At 37.3% G+C, this 23846-nt stretch overlaps 1 protein-coding gene across 1 annotated transcript in view; it reads left to right on the plus strand.

Annotated features, from left to right (window-relative positions):
- The window catches only part of NELL1 (neural EGFL like 1), a 229156-nt gene that overhangs the window by 63105 nt on the left and 142205 nt on the right, over positions 1-23846 (plus strand). The window contains exons 11-12 of the mRNA XM_030451154.1: positions 2998-3097; positions 11051-11179. Of these exons, the coding sequence (XP_030307014.1) occupies positions 2998-3097; positions 11051-11179 (229 nt within the window). The remainder of the gene's footprint in view (positions 1-2997; positions 3098-11050; positions 11180-23846) is intronic.

Genomic DNA, 23846 nt, shown 5'->3' on the forward strand with positions numbered 1-23846 from the left:
ATTAATTTACAATGACAAAATGACAGAATTAGTGCAGAAGTGTTGCTAAGAATCACAGAATGCTTGAGGTTAGAAGGGACTTGATTTTGTCCAACCGCACTGGCCAGCAAGACCACCTCAAGCCAGTTGCCCAGGACTGTGCCCAGATGGCTTTTGAATAACTTCAAGGATGGAGCCTCCACAGCCTCCCTGGGCAACCTTTTGGGAGTGCTCACTCACCCTCACAGTGAAAATGTGTCTCTTGATGTTCAGAGATGTTCCTGTGTTTTAATCTGTTCCCATTGCCATTCTTGACATGCTGGCAATATTTTTGCCTAATGCAGCCCAAGTTACCATTAGTCTGTCTCATTGCAAGGGTACACAGCTGGTTTATGTTCAACTTGGTGTCTGTCAGGACTCCTGGGTCCTTTCCTGCAAAGCTTCTTGCTAGCAGGGTGACCTGAGCATGCACTGATGCAGCAGGGTGTCCCCCCCCAGGGACTTTGCACTTCTTGTTTAATTTGGTTCTTGTAGGTCTGTTTCTTCAGGTCCCTCTAAATAGTGCAAGTGTGGTTGTGCTTCAGAAAATGGCACCCTTCTGAATTCCAAAAGTGGTTATTTTGGCTTGTGGATTTCAGCAAGGTGGTGACATGGCTTGTCTGAAGCCAGTGGAAAGAACTCTAAGTTTTGCTGGGCTGGGGTTTTATTGCTGATCAGTTGAGTTCTGGGTTAATGCCTATGAGTGACAAGATGCCTGGTCATAACGGGGTGATGTGCTTGACAGCAAAGGGTACAAGAATAAATTCCTGTTCATTACTGCTGGGAATGGGCAGTCAGAGAGTGCCATACAAATGTTAGAAAGATGGACAGGACTTAGTGACTTTCAAGAAGCTTGAGTGAAAGGGTTTTCATAAAGATAAGGAACAATGTGATTTGCAGAGTGACAGCTAAGGACCCTATTTAGGACTTTCTTTTGAAAGGCTGATCAATAACTAGAACAAGAGGGGGAAAAAAAAAACCCCAAGCAACACAACAAAACCCCAAAGTAACCATATCTGAAATTTAGCTAGTATTTTCTGAAGCTCATCATCTGACATGAGCTGTTCGTGGTTCAGATTTTCACTGCATGTCACTGATTAGGCTTATAGCCAATTCCTTTTTATGTACTTACTTTTGTAATGACAAAAAAAAAATTAATTATCTTGTTGTAAATATTTGGCTCCAGATCTTGCTCCTTGTGCTTTGTATGTCACAGTTGGAGCTTGACCTATTTTTACAGAATGTTTTTTCAACATCTATTTCTGTCCAGATTCTATGACTACATATCTGTATATATTACTATATATATTAAATATAAAAAGTTATTAATTTTTTAATGGTGCCTGAAACAATAATTCTGAACTATTCTTATTCATCTTAGTAGATAAAATCTGAAATCTAATAATGTAATTGTTATAATTGGGTCTACATTATTTAATAGCAAGTTGCTTTTAATAAAAAAATACTAAACACAGAAACATTTAATAGTTTTAAAACTTAATTACAAATATGTTTGATTTGTTTTCCCTGCAAAAAATGGGAAAATTCAGGGAAATAAATCCTACTGTTATTAAATTAATAGAATTTTCTATTCTTGTTTTTTCTCCTGATTCACTATCAAAGGTGTGAGCTTGGACTGAATTTGTCTTGAGCTTTGTGACTCATCCTTATCACTGATTTGACTTCCCTACTATTTCTTGATTTCTTGCCATCTTTTTTGATCAGTCACTGCTTTTTGTCTCTGAGTTGCCACACTGTACCCTTTTTGCTGCAACTGTCTTGTCTGAGCTTCAATAGGCAAGGAGTTATAGCCAGAGCTTTTCCAGCTGGTAGTTTGATAACATGATAGTAAATGATGTCTCACTGTAGCTGCTTCTTTTATCACCTTTTCTGCTGCAGTGGCACAGGAAACCATAGGGGATTCCTCCCTTTCACTTAGGAAGTGAGATCAGGAGGAGACCTAATACCTCCATTAACTTCACTGTTCTGGTGTGGGCACTTGCTTCATTGGTGCATGCTGTATGTGATAAAAAAACCCAAAAGAACCAAAGCTGATGACAGTGTGGGTTTGTTTTTTTTTTAATATTATTTTTCATGACAGCAACTTGCCAGTAGAGAGTCAGGAAGGGAGAAGAACAACTTGGTCATGCCTAGCCTTAAGATTTCAGTCTCAAGGGCAGTAGCTAGCAGTGATAGCAGAAGGGTCCCAAGGATTACATTCCCAGGTCTGCTGCATTTCTCCATTGTCAGTCCTGCTGAGCTGCCAGGTGCATCACTTGCAGCTTGTAGACACAGCAGGAATTTTTCTGTTCATACCTGTGTAGAGCAGCTGATGCCAGGAGAGCTCATTCTGGAGCTCAGCTGAATCAGTGAGGCATGGATGGGGAGGCTAAATACCAGCAAAGACCATCTTGGTCTTGATTTACATTTTATACAACTATTTCAATATGCCTACCTTGAGATGGGGTTTCTGCTTTGCCAGACCTTGGAAGGACCTGATTTTTTATAATTTGGTGATCAGTAATTTTGGAGAACAGACACGTTTGAATAAATGCACCAGAACAACACATGACACTCAGAAGTGTTGGTTTTCTGTGTCTTGTTTGAATTGAAAGAAATCAGTGAGTTATGTAGAATATGAAATAAAATGAGTACAGTTGAGATTTGCATCAAGCAGGAAGATGGTCTTTCACAAAAGCCTGGAGTGAAATTCTTTAGTTCCTTCAAATATTTGGAAGCAAACCAACTATTCTTGGAGACAACATATTGGGAAAAAATACTGTAGAAGTCCAAGCATAGAGCTATTCAAGTAGATTATTTTAGATTTGATATCTTGATGTAATTTAACTTCCAGCCTGCTATTTTACCAGTGTTCTTCCTAGATCTTACCATTTTTGATTTATAAATTGAAAATTAGTTATCCTTGTCATTGCACATGTTTTCATCAATGTTATTTTTTAAAATGTTGTTTATTTTCAGAATGGAGTTCTGGTAAAAGTAACAGAGACTTGTCCACCATTGAACTGCTCAGAAAAAGATCAGGTTCTTCCAGAGAATCAATGCTGCAGTGTTTGCAGAGGTAAGCCAGAGACTGTGCATGCTTGGAAGGAATGTAACTTGCTGATTCAGTGGGTGGATGCACTGGAAGAGACAATTCCTCTTTAATGAGAAGTTAGATACCTTTATAAACCTGAAACTCTAAAATTAGCTTTCAAGTAAACCCAGTCTGTCATATTCCTTTGGGTAGGAGATTTACCAGAGACAAAGCTGTAATTGCTCTGAATTAGAGAATGGGAGGGAGAAAAAAAAGAGTCTGGGGGAGAAAGAACCCAGTATCTCTTAAGGGTTTCTATTAGGAAGAAGGTGCATTTGAAAAAAGGATATTTATATTGCTAAAACTTGCAGCTGCACTGAACATACAAGGTTTTCAAAAATTGTTTTAAAAACTATTTAAAAATCACAATAATGTTAAGATTCTGCTCTTTGGATGCTGATTGAGATCTGAGCTCTGTCTCAGGACTCATTTAATTATTAAGCTAGAGAATTACAGAAAACAAGCCAGAAAACAAGCCAGGTGAATAAAATAGCTGAAATGTTAGTTGAGAAAATCCCCTTAAGTGAGGAAAAAGCAGGTATCAAAAAGCACCTCAGAAATTTCAAGCAAGAGATGTACCACTTGAGCATCAGACATTTCCTTAGATGGTTACTGGGGGCTGCTAGGCTGTTTTTTCTTGCCTGGAGGTATATTCCTCCAGTGTCATTGTAGAGGTCGATGAAAGGACTCTGAATCTGTCCTTTAACCAGTAAATATTAATAAATAAGTATGCACAGTTCAATATTTACTAAGGCCTTGAACTTGTGAGCGTATGCCCATGGTTGCAGGGTTGGAATGTTTGAGTCTGCTTGCTGGCTCATGTTCTAAGAATATACACATTAATTTTTTAAGCAGTTTCTAGAAACATCTGTAACTATTTAAGCAAGCAGTAAATGTTGCTGCTTTGTCCCTCAGAGAGCTGGATGTCTTAATGATACTTCTTAACAGATGGCTCAGTTTGATGTAGTGCAGTGCTGAAAAAATTGTCTTCATTACTTGAAAGCATTAGAAATCTGAGAGCTTCAAAGTTGATGAAAGACAAGTTCTGTAATTAGTCAGTTCTAGATTATTGTTAATGATAGGTACTCCTTTTAGATATTAATCCCCAAACTGGTTTTATTATTTATAAAATAACTTGAATATTTATACTTGGGTGATGGTCTCAGGAAGCTAAGGAAGGAATTGTGCTTTCAGTTCTCATGAATTCTGATCTGTGATGCTTTCAAATTCATATATGCAACTTCCACTTCAGTTCTGCTTCAGCTGACTGCTAAAGCAGTCCCACCCACTTTTCTACTTCATCTTTGCTTTTTGAAATTCTTTTGAAAATTATGCTTAAAGATGTGATTAATTTTGTCAACTTTACAAAGGCATAAGTTGATGCTGGCACTCCTAAACTGCTTTTTATATCTTAAAGGAGAATATATCCTGCTTGAAGCTTTTGTTTCAGTTTCATACACCTCAAAGTGGCAGTATGTAATTTTATCATTTGTAGAGTGATGGTGTTAAAAATGGATATTTATTAAGAATTCTATATTTGGTATCAGTTGTATAATGCAAACAGGTGCCCTATGGCATGAAAAGGAGGCCATAGCTTCTGTCCTGTTCCATGCCAACAGGTCCTCTACTGTGAAAGGACAGACTGCTTCTCTGGTTTGGAATAATGATCTCTTTTGGAGACTGTATTCAACTTTTATTGTACAAGCAAAAGTAGTGAGGAAGAAATACTTTAGTATCATTGTTCTGAGTAATCAGAGTGCTTATTGGAAGCCTACATGGATCACTTGCCCATCATGTGCAAGGTTCCCATTATTAATATTGGTGATATAAATCAATCTTTGCATTAGCCTTTAATTAGTCAATAGGATGATTAGGAAACATTTTTTAATAATCTTAAATGAGAACAGTAACTTGATATAAACTTCTCTCAGGACATACTAGTGACTGGTAGGTTCTGGTTTTGTATCAGCCTGTGCTTTCTTTAGTATCTAGTTGTGGAAACAGAAAACTTATACAGAATTTCATATTCTGCAGAACTGCAGAATACCTTTGCTGAACTGTGTGAGGGTAGGAGGTTTGCAGCTTGCATTTTTTTTAGCTGCAGCAAAGGAATTCTGATTTAATGAAAGGATAAATGTAGGGGATCAAGAGAAGGAAAAAAACCAAAGAGCAATATGGAAACTTTATGATGCTGTGGTATGAGACTGTATCCTCTTCAGGGATCTCTGCAATCTCTAACACAATAATAGATAAGTGCCTAAAATAAAATAGGGTATGCAAGGAAAAAAACCCCATATACCTGTGGTGTTTATGTTGATGGAAATTGTGAGTCAGCAAAGGACCAAATTGGATACTGTAATGTACACAGCTGGTGGGCTTCCTAGATATTTATTACTGTGTGTAAATGATTAGAATAGAAAAGACAGCAAGGAAATCTGTATTTCTTCAGGCTTACTTTGTGGGTTTATAGTATAGCAAAAGCTAATATGTTGCCAAAATCCACTTTCTAGGTTTCAGTAAAATGATTGTATAAGGAATACAACAAGGCAGATGAAGTATGGAGGAACTCTTCTGTACAATGACAACTTATTTTTTTGATTTGTTGTAGCTGCATACAAAAATTTGCCTCATCAGATCTGTGTGTAGGATCTATCCTTGAATGATATGTAGGTTATACCTGATTTTTCCCTTCGTCTGTGCACTTTAATATAAATGTCTTCTTCAACTCTGTGGCTACTTTATCCTTTTCAGCAGGATAGTGTGGTATTATTAAGCTCTCTTTTAGGCTTACAGAATTTTGGTTAATTTTGAAATTTAACAAAGAATCCCTGTGTAATAAAATATATGATGCTGCTTTTTTGAGGATTTGAGGATCACCTTTTTTTTTTTTTTTTTTTACAGCATGCTTGGTACATTTTTTACAGGCCAGAGACAAATCAAATACAAAAAATAGTGGCATAAAGTGTTTTATTGTTCCCCTTAGCTGTTTTTCTCCTTGCCAAAGATTTTATAATTTTGAAAGAGTGGGTTTTTTCCCTTTTGAATGAGTAATCCAAATAAAGTTTCATGAGAGAAGTTTTATGTTGTTATGCTCACAATTGTAGCATGTAAGTATAGTCTTAACAGCCCTAGCAGTTTCAGTCATGAAGCTACAAAAAGAGTAGTCTGAGGAAATAATGAAGTCGTGAGAGCTGTTTGAGTTCTGCAGAAAGCAATTTTTATTTGCTCTGGTGTAATATGGTTTGGCTGATGGATTTAGATTTACTTTTGGGGCTGGTTAGCAGGGGTGGAGAGTCCTAGTGATGAACTCAAGTGTGTCATTTACAGCATTTAAATGTGAAAATGGGGCTTGTTTACCCTTCCTTTTAGTGCTGCTGCTTTTTTTTAAGGAGGCTTTGATTCCTTCAGTTACAGGATGAGAAGGCTCTTCAGTTAGAATATTTCTTCTCTCTCCCTGCCTAGCTATGAAACTGAGTTTGTTTTTTCAGAGACTGAATGTTTCTCATGCATTGCTGAGAGTTATTTCAAGGTTTTAGTTGTATTAAGATTTAATGGACATTGATAGACATGAATTCCTTTATTTCTTAACCTAGTCATAACATAGGATTTAAAAGAGCTTCAGATCTGGAAAATATTACAAGCTTGTTAAGCTGTGCATTGTAATGCAAACACACACACAGTATGTAATGAGCTCTGCATTCATTGAAAGAATTTATGAAGTTACTCCTTTATATAAAACAACTGAGTTCTGTGACCATGATCTCAGAAGGTGTAAAAACTGCAATTCCAAGTGCTTCATTACTCATGACTCATTAAAAACTGATTCAGATCATGAAAGGGTATAATTGCTAGCACAAATTTCATGACTCTTCCTGTGAGTTGTCCCCTAGATTTACTTCACACATTTAAGTAGCAACAGTGGGGTTAAATCAGAATAATACAGATTCTTAATTTGAAATTACCTTTGACCTTTTGAAAGGTGCAGATGCTATTAATAGAAGCATTGTCAGTGTTCAATTTAGAAACCTCTGAAATGTGAAACAGTAAAATGTGCATTACTAAAAGGGAGCTTCTTGAACAGCAAGAGAACAGGAGTTTTATAGTTTTAGAAGTGAACAGCTAGGGGTATTGTAAGAAGTATAGAAAACATTACAGATGTTATAAAGAAACCCTCAGAAAATTGGAGGCACATTAGTGATGGCCATAAAAAAGCAGGAAGAGGTGTGGGTAAGATATATTGATTCCAGCTGTAGTCTTGAATGAGTTCTTGCATTCTTCAATCAATAATTAAACCAAATTACCAAACATGTTCAGTATTTAAAAAGCTGGATGGTAGCATAAAACAGCCTGGAGTGCTGCTCTGGAACAACAGATCCTGGGAATTGGAGACTGAAGATGTTGAGAAGCTTGGAAAAATAAGAGCAATATTCAGGTGTCCCAAACATACAATTTTGGAATTAATTTTAGATAATATGTCTTGGTACCTCTAGGCCCTATCCAGTTGTGGAGCTCCTGATGCTGCAGAAGTGATAGTTTTATGTCAGTTAGCATGAAATTTAATGTGTTTCATAATTGTTTTTGTATATTCATTAATGGCTGCTCTTTAGTCAGAAGAAAGAAGCTGAAAGATAAAAATATTTTCTTAAGAAAAAAATAGAGCAAACATTTCAGCACCCTTGATAAGAAGGAGGGTAATGTTATCAGCTATGTTGAAGGAAGGAACAGAGGTCATCAGGCCCATCAAAAATCTAAACATACTCTTCAATATTTAATTCCCCTGCTGGTAGTATCTAATTGTATCTTGAATGTCTTGAATGACTTTGAAGGGCTGTTGTGCACATTTATGGCTGTATTTGTATGTGAGGGGAAAATGGTTCCTGACATCTGTTCTGAATGTGTTTATCTGTAATTTTAATTCATGCTCACTTGTCATCTGTGTTGTCCTGAAATTAGTTTAGATTATCAGAACTTTTTAAGATTTTGCATGCTTCTGTCCAATTCTCTCCAATTGCCTGTGTGTTTGGATGCTATGATTCTATTTTAAGCAATTTTTCATATTTAGAGAGGAGCTGGCTGTCTCAGATAAGACATTGCTGAATGTTCTCAAGTCTCAATTATTCAGTTATTTTCACCTGGGCAGTGGGAATGCATCCCCTCTCCCAGCTGCCAGCTATGGCTGAGATTCAGAAAGCCCACTGCAGAATCCATCTTTGTAGCCATCTGAAAGTTCTACAGACAATTTTACACCAAAGACTTAATAAAAATCAGAAATCTGTATTATTTTCCGTTCTGCTTGCTTCAGGATAAGTAATTGCTCCCACGACTAGATGGATAATGAACAGAGTTATGTTTAAATCAGTGCTTAGGTCTCCCCATGTTTAGTCAGGAATATGAGCTTGGTCCTCAGAGCCACTTGCCTTGTGTGTATTCCTATCTTGCAGAATAAGGAACAATTTAGCTAAATAACAATTAACAATTTAGCTAAAAATAACAAATTAAGAAAAAATAACAATTTAGCTAAATAAATAGTAATTTATTTAGCTAAATTAGACATTAACTTGGGGTTGTTAAAGATAAGAAGAACACAGATTATTTCTTCACATTACAATCCAAATGTGAGGTGACTTTTATTTGCTGGAAAGGAAAAGCACTCAGGCACAATATGAACTAAAATGAAGTAGATTGCACTTCAGCCTTCAAAAACTCAATGTCTAAGAAATGCAAGAGCTGCACCTCTTTGCTCTGAGTCTCTTGGCTCCTTTGAAGCACTAAATGTGCATCTTTACTGCAGAAGAAAAGTCTGGAAAAGCTTCTGATGCAATCAGCTGAGCTTAGTCTGAGAGGGGCATGGGGAACCCTTACTCTTTTGTACCAACAAGTACATTTTTTTTTCCTTCTGGTTAGTCTTAAATTACATTTGTTTTGTAAAGCTTGGTAACATCCAGTGCTGGAGCACCAGGCATGCTCTTAAGAGGAATGGCTTCCACTTTCCTCTTCTGAAATGCTTTTGGGAACTGAAGTTGAGTCACTTTCAGTCAGCGTTTTCAAAGGTAGGAAGCAGTGTTTCACATCTTGTATAGTAATAAATGCCAAATCTAGAGTTGTAGTAGGTGTTCTATCTGTGTATTCCTAATTAGAAGAGAACAATGTGAAATTCTTTAGAGCCTCTAATTACAGACATTACAGAACTGGAGTGTTACTTTTTTTTTCTTTCTTTCTTTTATGCTCTTTTAACAGCTTTCAAGCTTGAAAACATAGAGTCTGCTTATAAGAGGAGAGAGTTCACAATTGAATTGATAAGGGAACAAAAGCAATACAGGTTTTTCCAGAGAATTTTTAGCCAAAAGTGACAGCTGTAGGGGCAAGTAGTTCAAGTAGTCATTGGATCTACTGATGAATTTCAAAGGTGGGAAGTAAAGAGTGAAGAATTCTTAGGATTCTGATGTGATATTGAAAACTAATCAGTGGCTTGTGCTTGGGAGAAATTCCTCTGCTAGAGAAAAGGAATTGATCTGGGGCTTGGGATTTGTCATGGAAGTCAACCCTGAAAAGGCTGAAACCCCTTTGTCTAATTGTGAGTGTTAAATATGCTGTGAACTGATCACAAGGTGAAACCTTGAAAGGATCGAAGGTTTGGCTTTGGTGCAACAAGTTATGTGAGTTGTAACTGAAGCATGCAGAAAAAGGTGAAACAATGTTAATGGGTTTGAATGAGAGGTAAATAAAAATAAATAAAGGTAAACCACCCTAAGACAGTAGTAACAATCCACACTAATTGCAGATGTGAGGGTTTTATATAGGTTAACACACTTGGTATATTCCAGTGGTTCTCAGTAGTAGTATCTACCAATAATATTGAATATAAAACTAGTATTGTATATGAATTCAAAGGAGAATTATTATTCTAAAGGAGGACATAGGCCAGGATATTATAGTCTTAGGGCACACAGTGATAAAGAAAATATTATAAAACTTGTTGTCTCTTGGATATTATCTAGAACACCAACAGAAGAGTAATCCCACTTGGGGAGTATAAATGAGATACTGAATGAATAACTCTGGGGAGATGGGTTCCAGGGTTCAGTTTCCATTATAATTACAAAGGCAAAAAAATGAAGTCAAATATGGTGATTGCACAAGTGGCTGAAGGCACTGTAACTGCACCCTTTTTTTGCCAGTATAATATGTACCCAGGCTTGACAAGGCTGTGTCTGGAATTCTTGAGTGGTTTTTATCAGCCTGTGAAATGAATGAAGACTAGAAAGGGGTTGTGCACTTTTCATTAGTGGAGTTGATTCTTTTTTGCAGATTGGGTGACAATGAAGGATTGAGCCACCTGCACACAAGCAGTATGCTTTGGTTGTTAATTAATCTGAAGTTTAACATGGAGTTGGACATTAACACTGAGAAAGTGTTGTTCTTGATAGCAGGTGTTGCATTTTTAAAAAATGACCTCACAACCCAATGTCAGATGATCAGAGTCATAAGTTGGAGTGTCCTAAAATGAAGAAATCTGACATTTAAGTTAGTAGAGGACTGAAGTGTGTTTAGAAAACCCCCCAGTGAACAAAAGCACCAGGATAGCCCTTTGATTTTCTTACTGTAAAGGAAAGCTATAAGTAGTATAAACCAAAGGTTTTCAAAGGTCCTTAAAGAATGTCAAGGCAAGAGATATGAATCTGAATCTGGTGTTTAGATATTTTCTCCTGACTGAAGCTAGTCATACAAATAAGTTTTTGAACAAAATGGCTTTACTGAGAATGAGTTGATGAAGGAACTAAAAACCCCTGTGTGCAGCAGATACAATTATAGAGGCAATTTCTGGAATGCAGTATGCTGAAGTATTTCAGCATAATACAGTCAGTACAAATATTAAACTTCAATATCTGAAATAAACGTTTGTTTTTAATATGAGGTTACATGTTCCTTGTATTTCAGGTCATAACTTCTGTGCAGAGGGACACAAATGTGGTGAAAATTCAGAGTGCAAAAACTGGAACACAAAAGCTACTTGTGAATGCAAGAATGGCTACCTTTCTGTCCAAGGGGACTCTACCTACTGTGAAGGTAAAATATTCAAAGACTTGTGCCCTTAAAACCCTGTGCAAAAAGAGTATTAAATCAATGGCTGATGAATGAATTTCATTGCTAAGTTCAGTTTCGTGTTGGTGGATATCACATGGGCCCTTTTTACATTCATAAACATGAATTGAAGAGTACAAGGGGCACTGAACCATTCAGATTCTCTATTTGTGGGTCTCCTTTGCTGCAGTTGTGCCTTGACACAGCATGGTCATGCTGGCATTACAGTTTTCAAAATGCCATTTTTCAGACAGTTAGAACTTGCCTTTAAAAATGTTTTTTTAAAGAACAATATCTTTATAAGATGCATTAATTTAGGAAGTGGGAATTCTGCTGACATCTGTGAGAAAGGTAAGTGTGAAGGTATACTGAGGCTTCAGCATAGAAGTTATGATCTGTAGTCCATCTAAAGTGCTTCTGTGGGCCAGGTACTTTGCTGAAATGGTTTTCTTATGATACAGAGGAAACTTATTTCTCACAAGAGTGGAGCTGAGGTACTTCTGTTGATGTATTATAAGGAACAAATACAATTGGGCATTATTCTTTTTGTTTCTCAAGTATTCATTGTTATGTTGTATTGATGAATCAGCACCTACCTCATTCCTTCCTGACTTTGAATTGCCAGTTGAGTTGCTTTTTGGTTAGGTTTTCCTTTTTTTTTAATGTCCTTGCATGTCAGTCTGCAGTACCTAATCTTTTGGCCATCATAGGAAGTTTTTGAACTACTTTGTGAAAAATATTTCCCCAGATTCTGATAGTACTGGTGATGGAAGGGAGCTGGCATTTTTGACAAGCTGTTAAAATATACTTCAAGGACTGGAAGATGGGATGAAAGGAAAAGATAAAAAAATTGCATGGACTGGGCTTAAATGATCCTGCTTTCATAAAAAGACTTTTTAATGTATAAAAATGAACATTACTGCTTTAAATAGCAGTTTATAAAACTGTTCAGTAAACTGTCACTACTAATCTTATAATATTTAGTCAGCTCTATACAAAACCAAACTTCTGAAGGGTTCTATATGTTTACTTTCAGTGACTGGAAAACCACTTTACACACATCTATTTCAAGATGGGCAGCAGATACATGTATTTAGAGAAACCTTTTTTCCAAATTAACTGAGAGAAGAGATGCTTTATAGGTAATGCAAGGGCTACTCAGAAATCAGAAGGCAATAACAAGGCTCTTTAATGGATATGATACAAAATCCAGTAAATGTTCTTTTTTTCCATTTTAAATGAAATCAGTGTTTAGTGCTTTTACCTGGTATTTACCTAAAGACCTAGTATTTACCCTACAGGACCAGACTGTCCTGTTTTTTCCTCTTTGGAAAAAATATAAACATTTTGTGTGAAATAATTTTGGAGATGTTAGCAGTGCAATAGTGCTAGAGGCAGGAAAATGAAGAGCTTCTTGAATAAATCATAAGGAATTGCAGCATGTCTGGTCTATGTGTTAAATTTCAGAAAAGCAAGTGAAATCCCTGACTTCTGTGCATGTGGGGAAACATGAGGCAACAGAGCAAACACAGCTGCTTTTGCTGCCTGAGACCATGGGATAGATGAGAGAGAGGTTTTCTGAATGCTATGAAATTATAAATTTGCTGGAAGGAGAGGAGCTCTTAGGAAGTAACACAGAGAAGAGAAAGCTTTTTAGCAGGGGGAACCACAGACTGACAAATCGATTAGCCAAGAGGAGGCTCCTTTCAGCCCTGTGAAGAGCTTCCTTTCATTCCTCAGAACAGCCCCTTTCTGAACAAGTTCTTTATATGCCTCACCCTATTTCTCTCCTCTGTGTTTGATCTGCTGAATAGAATCATTTAATAGTTGGCTGTATAATGTTCTTAAATGCATGGTGAAGTGATTTAAGTACATGAAGTCAAAGGCAAGTATCTGAAGGTACAATTTGCCAGGATGCTGCTGTAGCATAGGGGCAGATATTGGATTTTTAATTTTTTTTTTCAAAATTTTGAATTTCTCTGTGCACTGTGAAAGAACTGAATACACAAAACAGGTGAACAATACATAAGCACACAAAATGCCTGTGGAAACAAGGAGGATCTGTAAGATCATTGTTGCATTTAAAATAGTCAGGTTAAACTATGTCATATTTGTGATGCTATTGGTAAGCAACACCTTAGTTCAGAGTGCACCACGAGATCATTCACCTGGAGCTTTCTAGATTTCTCATCTCTTCCAAAGTACTTGAAGAGTGCATGTGAATTCTGATGGAAGGTATTTTACCTTACCTGTGTTTTTGCTGTTATTTCTGCTTGCTCTTATTCATACAGTCCTATTCTGTTGGACCTTGTGGCATAATTTTAATCTTTTAAGGTCTCTGAAGAACTGTGTTTGAGTCTGCTTTGATTTTCACATGTGGAATAAATGAAAAAGATTCTGACTTTTGTCAGAGAATTGGCATGGGCAGATTTGTAAAATAAATAGCAAAAACCAGAGAGGGTTTAGCTGTTCATTCTCAGTAACTGCTTTTCAAGTAGCTAGCAGCTCCTTATGTCAAAATATGCATGGAGGGTACCCACTGCTGTATGTATTCCATTTTAAAGTAACACAGATGTGTTTAGGAAAGACAGTTTCTCAAAACAAACAAGTAAATGAAGCTTGTAATAAATAAAGGAGATAAGCTGAGATATTCTGTGTTATGTAACAGCAATGTATTTCACTTAAAAACAGAAAAGTTGAGGGTTTTTTCAGGCATAAGTAGAGCATTCGTCATTTAAGAGCTATGTGTAGAGTTATTCCAATGAATCAAGTTGACTGAGATTTAACTGCTGGTGTGCAAGTGTTGAACCAGCATCTGTTTCTCTATCACATGTGGATGGGTAAGTTCTGGGAATCACACAAGTAACTGGAGAGTCCCAGGTCTGCAGGGTGCAAACATTAAACTTGGAGCAGCATGTGTATGCTTGGAGCAATGGCTTTTTTTTGCACAGGATGTGAGACCACCTGTGCTGAGGGCTGGAAGTGTCATACGTGGGGTTAGTTGCAGATGGCACAGTAGCTGAGTGGCAAAAGCAGGAGTGAATTTGAGTCTGTCTCCTGCTGATCCTTCCAGACACATTATTTGATGTGTACAGCTAACCTGCAAATACCTGGAAGACTGCTTCAAAGCAAGAAAACTCTGTAGCCTGTGGCTGCTTCCCAAGTACTAATAGGACAATCTGCATAATGCAGAGTAAGAGACAGGAAAGTGTCAGCACATGGAGAGTCTGAAGCTCAGAAATGCAATGAGAAAAATCAAACCAGATCAGCTGAAAGTTAGGCTTGTTGCTGGTGTGGTTACTCTCACTTTCTAGATGCCAACAAGCAAACAGCCATCTCTTCTGAAAAGGATTTGGTGATTTTTCTGCTTTGTACTTCAGGGTGAAGAGCAAAAGCAGAGTAATTGCTTCCTACCTATTTCTGAGGGGATATATTCAAGTAGTATAATCTGTTTCCTGATCCTCAGTGTCACCTTTGTGCTGTTAAAAGAATTAAATGCTTTAACATTAAGAAAAGCCCAACTCTTCCAGTTGTTGTCCTGACAGAATGCTCTAGAACCACTGGTGACTTCCATTCAGGAGGACCTTGACAACATTGCTATTTCCCTTCTGTGCTCTTAACACATTATTTTAATTTGCTGAGAAGAACTTGGGTGAATTTTTTGACATGAGCAATAAGCTCTGAAATACCAGGCAACTTCAGAAAACTGATAATTTTGTAGCATAAGGAAGAGTTAGGATGATTTTACGGGACTGGCATACAATGTGGCTTCTGTAATGGTTCTGGAGATGAGAGGGGTTCATCAAGTTTATATCTTATGTTTTGACTCATCACTTGGACTCATCACTTCATGTATGCAAAAAGCTGTTTACTGTGCAGAACTTTTCATGAGCAGTTTAAACTGAAGAAGAATAAACTTCAGAGCAAAAGTCAATCCACTGAATATCCACAGCTGATCTTTTTCTTGCTGCATAAAATCAGATGAATTTTGTTGGATTTTCAACTCCTCTTCAGAAGTGATTTTGTTGCAGCTGTTCTAATTTCTCTGTCTTGTGGCTTGGCAGATGACATTAACGTTATGTGGTACCATATAAACCTTCTGTGTAGCACTGATGTATGGCTGTGGTTTTGGCTGGTGTCCATAGACTTGACTTCTGGGTCAGCTTTTAATGATAATCCTTCTGTCTGCTGCCCTCCCAGAAAACCTGCTTCATAAAGGTCTGTTTTCTACAACTGCTATTCTCTGAATACTGTATTAACCTTATGTTCTCTGCTGCATAGGTGTACATATATATATAAATGTACCTAACTTCACATCAAATACTTCCTGAAATTACCTGAAGTTAACAAAATGACACAAATGGTGATCTGGATGTTCATTGTAAATGCAACAATTTATTCTCTCTGCTTATAAGCTGCAGCAAAGAGGAGGGCAGGGGAAGAATCTCAAAATATTTCAGTATGTAAAGAATGTAGCCTTCTGCCCTGTGGCAAAGGCTACCTCAACAGGAGCACTTCAGTTGGAAACAAGTCCTCACATGGAGACTTAAAAGAAAACAACCCAAAATAGAACAAAACCCAAACCAAACACCTTTGTGGATTTAGGATCTTGTCCATTTCCCAGTCTCTGTGTTTCTCTGTTTTGGTTTGAATTTTACTGGATGAAGGTAATTGATAAGGGACAGCAAAATAATATGACAAAAAACCTGCAAAGAAGAAAACTAAGCAGACTTCTTATATAGTATGAAATTTTTTTTCCTCCACATATTTATTTATTGAATGTTATTGACAGCTGAAGAAGGAGGTTGTATAAAATATTCATGTGCATATTTAAGTTTTAGAAAGATAATTCCTCCCAGTCTGTAAGATTTGTGGCAGAAAAATCAATTTCATGTAGATCAGTTGTCTCTGAAAAAATATCTTAGAAAGTACATTTTTCTACCTCTACTTAAGGAATTTCTTCTTTGTACCTGACATTTTGGTGGCTAGGGAAAAGAGAAAAAGTTAGAATGGGATTTGATTCAACTAAATAAAATCAGTACAGAAATATGTATGGTGTTTATAAAGAGAACTCTTATTGATGTTAGTCCATATGCTGACTCTTGCATTATATTTAGTACTTAAGGTTTTTTTCAAAAGAAATACCTCACCATTTTTCCATGTAGTCTGAAGGTAGATATCAGAGGGTAGATATCAGAATACCCTTCAGGTATACTTGAAGTTTTTTCACTGTCTGTTGTTCTTAGCACTTTGTTTTAATTTCCTCCTTTACTTTCTAGATTAGAAACCTCAGTTTTCCTTTCCACTATTGATTAATTACATTTTATTCACCTAATTTTTTATCGATTCTGTTGAGGTTGTTTCTCTATATCTTCCCTTTTACTCCCTCCCTGAAGCTGTGTATTCCTCATACCAGTTGTCCCTGCAGCCATCCCTGTGTTTCAACAGTAAGAAAAGATTTTCTCTCTAATCACAAGCTTAAGAAAGTGTTTGAAAACCATTAGGATGAAAATCTCGATGTAAACTACTTTTTATCTCTCATCTTCCTTAGGATTGTTTACTTCTCATCTTCATTTTCATTATTTTGCTCCCTAATTCATGTGACTCATATTTTCCCTTCAAGCTTTCACCAGAGAATGCATCTGTCCATATTGGTAGCTATTAGTGCTGAGATAATGATATGAATACACAGCAGCAGCTCCAGACATGAATGTGAGTTAGCGGTAGCTCAGAGACATGCTGTGTTTTGCAGAAAGAGAGATGGATCTAATTTGCAAAGAGTTTGCACTGAAAAATTACTGGTTGCCTGAGGGCTGGCTCTAGGTCTAAGCAAAGCAGGCAGATTCCTGGAGCAGCAAACTTCCATCCTGGCAGGCTGCCCAGGTGCTCTCTCTGCTTTCCACCTTCAGGGCCCAAGATGAAAGGCTTGGTGGTGCTCCTGCTTCTGCTCAAGGGACAGATTGTAAAGTAGGACATCACTAGAACATTACAGTGGAAGTTCAAGAAGTAGCTGTTGCCATTTCCACGATTTCTCTTTCCTCAGGTCTTTGTCTCCTTGCTTTCCAGTCCCTCATCCCTAAGGCAGTAAAAGTCAGTTTTGTGAGGATTTGATTCAATGCTTGGTGAATGTGCTCTCAGTTGGCTTGTGTGGGATGCTGTGGCAGCCAGAAATTTTTGCTGATGCACTCCTGTTTCCAGGAGAAGGAACAATCCTGATTATTTTCTCTCTGCGAAGGTCTTCCTGACCTCTAGAATATGGGCATTGTTTTCCATCCTTTGCTTCTTAGTCAAAAAGGGAAGAATTTTGCAGTGCTTATATCAACTTGTAACTTAACTGACAGAATGGAAAATCAGGCAAGTACATGGGAAGATCAAGATCATTTTGAGATACAAGTGGAACCAACTATTAGGGTGATTCAGACTCTTAAGACACCAGTTTTAGAGGTCCCAGTTCCATGCACAAGAATTACTTTTCAGTTAAGCACTCTGCTTCACTGGAATTATAATGGCTATGTAAAAACACCCATGTTTGTGTTTGTAATGAAAAGTTTCCTCCATTTACTTGGGCACAAGTGACATTGATGCTAACCTTTGAAGGTCAGGCCTTATACTCTCTTCTGAATCTTGCTTTAACCTGTAACCCCTTAGGTGACTTTATTTACTTCTTGCCTTTCAGTCCAGCTACCTGAATCAGTGCTATTGTGAAAAGGTCAGCAGCAATCTGAAGTGCATTCAGTTTGTGAAAGAATGTAAGGCCCAATTTCCAGAGTTTCTTTTCTGTGTGAATCAGCTCAGAGCCTGGCACTGCCACCGTGTGCTTTTCATCTCAAGATTTTTCTGTACAAACAGTAATATTAAATTTGGCTAAAACATGACCCACCTTTGTGGCTGGTAGGGCAGCTGATGCTTGACAACACTGCAGTTGCAGTGCATTAACATAGCTCTTAGTAATTAACACCTTGCTGTTTATACGGTCAGTTCTATCCTATATAAAAGACTACAGAACACTGGCTGTTGTCAAGACATTCAGCTTTTGCCATACACTGGTTTTGGTTGCCAGGAATACTTGGGTTTCTGTTGTGGTTACATGGGGAAAGTGGAACTAACTCTGAGTGCTAAGAGATTGTGTCAGTTGTTTCTTGGTTAGTATTGGCATTATTGGATATTCATTAATGTGCAAGAGATGACGAATGTGGAGGAGAACTGAACCATCCTCTCTCATTAAGCATTTGGAAACAAATGCATTTCTGTTCCAGGTGAGTAAACTTGTTTTTCTCTTAGTTAATGCAATATAAATAACTGAAGTTCAGTTCTATCTATTTTGCACATTACATAGATCTTAAACTAATAGGGAACAATGGTAAGGAAATTGTGTCTTGCGCTGCACAGGAATGCAATCAGTATAAATTCCTGAATTATATCAATTGTGAGATTTTTTTCTTTTTTTCCTTCCCATTGTAACATATAAAACATGTAAGTTTTAGCCATAATCTCCTTTGTATATAAATAATTCCCTGGAAGGTTCTCCTGTAGTTTAATTGATTCTAAAGTGACCAACTTGAGACCTGTTCCTTTAATGTTATTACAAAACCAAGGAAATTCTATTTCATTTTCTTCACAGGCTTTATCTGACCCCTGTGAAATCAGTAGGCATATTGAATTCTCAAGAATTTGTGATGCTGAGAAAATCTGAGCCAGCCATAAAGTGTCAGGGTTAGAAACTGCAAGAAAATTAGAAGTCTTGAGGGAGAAGCAACCCAAGTATTTTCTTTATTTTAACTTGGATGAGTTCCTGTTACAGATGATAACTCTCTATCCTTCAAAAGAAGTACTTAGAGGAGACTGAGGATGACCCTTCTGGGACCAGAGAATTGAGATGCAGTCATCATACCCTCATTCTGATCTCAGGATACAGGGAGCATGAGCTGTCTGTTCCCTTTCAAATTGAAGTAGTTGAAAAAATCTTTTTGAATCTCTAACCTGGTTGATTGGTGCACTTTCCTTGACTTAGGTCTTGGAGAAGAATATTACTTGAGTTAGAGAGATAGTGAAATTTTTTTGTTCTGACATAAAAATAAGCATCCAACAACCAGCATAAAAGCTGTCACTGTCATTCCTTGAAATAGAAATAAAGCTGTAGGGAGGTATTTTGGCCCATAGATACAAAGACTGTATAATCTATTAAACTGTTTGGAGCTACAGGGGATAAACTGAGTTAGGGCTGTCTGAACTACAGCCTCATCAGATGCTCTTCTTTGATATTCCTGATCAGGGCTATGTTTAAGCCCAAGGGGAATTTTGATAGAACATATGTCTGTTGTATGTCTTACCACAGGCTGGCTTTCTGGAGTGGGGAATATTAGATTGTTACTTGACTATAGCAAGAAACAAGTTTTGCTGCTTGAAAAAGCAGAGAATGATTTTGTTGAAGTTGTTTAACCAACAGCAGAACTGAACTGCCCTGAAATGCTTAGCTGGATTGCAAGAATAATGTGATATATTAGGCAGGCAGACAGGATAACATCCTGTAAATACATATATATATATATATATATATATATATATATATATATAACCTGGTTCAATGTGCTTGTAGTCATTCACAAAGTACTTGTGGTTTGTTTTTTCTAATTTTATACTTAGCTTTCCTTAAGAGATTCCATTGGAGTTTTAGGCTAGCTATACTATTTCCTTGTAGTCTCTGGAGTTTTTTTCTTAGTCATGATTAGATCTGTCAGGAAGTGTGTGTATATATCACACAGCATGGGAATAGAGGAGTTGTATATACTTAGAGAGGCATTTATAGATTTCTACAGTGCCTGAGACTTGTGTTTTGTGTTATCACTGTGATAGGTGTTATTCAGCTGTATAATAAAAATGGGTTTGTTTTCAGGGTAGCTTTATAACCTACATGTAAGACAAAAGACTGTATTTTAGGTGGGAGGAAAAAAAATGGCAATGTGGTTTGAAGCTGAAATCTGAGAACAGCTTCCTTTTTGCTTAAGTAAAATCCTACTTTGGGTGAAGTGTTTCTATTTCCCTCTCCCTCCCCCTTCTTCAGACTTTTGGGATGTGAGAAGTTACACTGGTTGGATTTGGGAGGACTTGTCTGCAGCACCCACCTGCTTGATATCTCTCCAGCATTTTTGGGCTCTGCTGTTCTCAGTGGTCTGTACACCAGTTAGCTTTGTTGCTCATGAGATGGCCTGAGATAATTATGTGCTGACAAGATACTATATGCATGCTGAAGTACAACTTAATAAAAGTTTTAAGAGCTTTTTCCTGTGATTATCTATCACTGTAGTACAAGAGACCTACAAACCCCTCAAAAACCAGTGAGGCAGGGATTGTTCTTAGGTTGTAGCTGTGAAGCACTGAACTGAACAACCTTCAGCTAATGAAGAGTTTAGCTGAATTTTGACTAAAATACAGTGTTCTGTTTTTGTGTTTCTCTGCCATCCCAACTCTTTCAGTATTTAACCATCAAGTCTGGCTTGAATGTGAATAATGAGATGTAAACCTGAGGATAAGTGTTAGTGTGTTCTTCACAGTGGTTGTGTTTTCATTCAATGACTGCACCTCTCTCACACTTTTTCCCTCCATTACTCTTTCTCTTTTCCCTCCATTACCCCTTTACCCTTCTAAAAGAATTAATGATGCTTCTTCATTAACTCAGTCACTTTGTTGTATTGAGGAGAGATTTTGAAGGATGTTCATAAACTGAGTGTAAAGTTACCAAAAAGTGTTGTAAGTTTTGATTATGTGAGTTATTTGTTTATGAAAAGAAGCACTGTCCATAGCTGTGTGCATACTCACACTTATTTATACACTGGTGTATTTTAGACTTCAGTTACATCTGTACCTTTAGGCTGCTGTTCATCTGCTGTAATCTTGATGCAATAATTAAACCATCAGAGAAACAAACAAACAAAACCTCATTTTAATGTAAGAGAGCTTATAATGCCTGACAGATAGAAGTAATTAATTTTTGCATGAAAAGCATACAGGGGGAATGCCATAAAAACTGTGCACTTGCCACACTGTGTTGAGGAGGCACTAAGTACACTTGAACTATATGGAGCTTGCTGATACAGGACACATTTCAGTTTTCTTGTTTGTTCCATTCTAGTATTTTGTTGCACTAAGAGGCTTCATTTATCACATTTGAGCAAAGCCAGGTTACTCACCACCTGCTTTCATTGCATTGTTTACTAAAATCCCACTTGCTGCAAATGGTATCTTTCCTTTCCAAAGGTGCCAGTCATGATTTTTCTAAATATCTCATTAAATTTGGTTCAAACGTCAGGTTCTGACTGTGTTGGACTTCTTTTATTTGTCTGAACAGCTGAGATGTGTGGACTCTTCATAATTTTTCATTCTGTTTTATTGGCTTCTTGATTTCAGCTGAGATTTCTGAGAACTTTGCTGATTCCTGTGATCAGCAGATATTTTCTCTGAAGCTTAGGCAAGCAGTTTTAGTCACTAGCTCTACAACTAGAAGTGAATAGTTAAATATTCTGCTTTTAATTGTGCTTGCCTTGCCTCCTCTAGGAGACTTGAACAGCTATTTACGAGTGGTTTCAGCAGAATACAAACACTTTCCCAAGCTTTTTATCATGAGTTTTTGGGCGTTGATGTTATTTTTTTGTGTCTTATTTTTTCAACTTAATGAAAAGCCTTCCTAGTCTTTCCTTAAATTCCTCTTCCAGTGGAACCAGAGCTCAGTGTGGTCCCACAAAAGCACCAGCTGGCTGCTGGGGCCCAGCATTGATGTGTTGCCACAGTTCCCTACATGCTGGATCCCAGGAATGCATCTCCCAGGGTACCTGGAGTCTGCTCCACAAAGCAATAATGATCCAGTGACTTGCTGATTGCCATAGGGACAGGAGCAGTGCTTGCAGCCAACAGATAAAAAAAATAAAAAAAATCCCATCTCTGCTGTTTGCAAAGCAGATTAAAAAGTGCAGTACTTGCAGAATAAATGATACCTTCTTACAAAAGAATATTCCTCTTATAATTGGCCACTGCAGACTTTTTTTTTTCCTGACAAAAAAATTAGGCAGAGATTCTATGAGCTAAAAAAAAACCCAAACCCACATGGCTCTTTTGAGTCAGTAAGGCAAACCTGAATCAAGTTATCTAAGATTCATCATGACACTTCAATTGCACATCTCAGGTGACAGCCTGGGTCACTGAATATTAGTTTGATTGAACTTAAAAGTCACATGAAATACTGCTTTGAAGGTCAGCAAATAAGGTTTGCAATATATAGTAAGAACCTAGTGTTAAAATAATAACTTCCCTGCTGACTGTTTCCTGATGTGGCAGTTGGACTGTAGACATTCTTTGGGTTTCTGATGTATTTCTTTTATTATCAGTGCATTATTTCAGTATTTTAAAACATGAGGGTCTGGAGTTTAGGATCCTTAGGTGGGCAATCTCTGCTTTTGTTCCTCCAAAGGACCAAAGGGCTCAGAGCTCTTCTAGAAACAAAATTTTTGTATCTAGTAAATGCTGCGTTTAAATAAGTTAACTAAGAATGTAGTTGTTAAGTCAGTTATGCTGTGTGTTAAACAGTTAAATAAGGATATGCTATATGAGGAGGAGGAAATAGTTGAGTTTTTCTTGCACTGGTTACAGCATGTGATGAAAGCAATTGCAGAGACAATGTCCAATTCTCATGTTAGGCATCAGCTGTCAGTCCTTCCCCTTTGGTGTGAGGGCCTTGACCATTGGCCTTTTGAGGGAAATTTCACTCTCTCCTGCTGAATCTTTTTATGAGTAAACATTAACCAGTCCAAATTTCACCTGTAGACAAGTTTGCTCTGACTGTGGGGATGGTGGCCAGGGAAATGACAGTGTGAATCTTCTGAAGTGCAGTGACCTAGACATTCAATGTGTCTGAATGTATTTAGGGAAGGAAGAAGCTGCTTCTTCCTACTCTACTGAAAAAAAAAAATAAAAAGTATAAAGCTGTTGCCTTTTGAGAGAAAGAGGGAGTCAATCCCTAAAGATTATTCAGCTCTTAATCTTCAATTTAAATCCTTAAATTCTCATGACTTCAACGGGTGTTTTAAGTGCTTAAATAGGAATTATGAGCCTACACACTTTGGCCCAGTGTTCCTATGTGAGGTGGAGGTGTCTCCCTGTCAAATGGAGTGAGGCTGCTAAGCCTGGGGAAGTGGTGGAATTTGAGCTTAACCCTTGCCAACTCATTTTTTGTCAAATAACACAGACAGTTTCCTGCTCATCAGGCTCACTGATGGAAATCAGTGAACTGTCTTATGTGTCTTATGACATATATGACCTTGGATATCTAGATTATATTTGAGTGATGAAAGATTTATATGAATGGCTGGTGACCAAGTGAAAGTTTATTCAAGTGCTTCTCAGCTTTTGATAGCTGTAGAAACATCCTTGGAAACCTTGTGGCCCATCATTATTGATACCAGTGAAAGAGAAGGTAAGAGGAAATATGTACCTAAATTATAGAGGATTTCTGTGTGCAAAAGAAGTTCCTGGTGCAATACTTGACTACTGGCCTTTGGACTTAATTGTTCACCCAGGAAAAAAAAATAAAATCCAGTGACAGAGACATAGAAATTCATATCTGTGGATGTCCTGGCATTTCTTGTCTGAAAAGGTGATTCTT

Source organism: Calypte anna, chromosome 5 (assembly GCF_003957555.1).
Source record: "Calypte anna isolate BGI_N300 chromosome 5, bCalAnn1_v1.p, whole genome shotgun sequence".
Taxonomy (NCBI): Eukaryota; Metazoa; Chordata; class Aves; order Apodiformes; family Trochilidae; genus Calypte; species Calypte anna.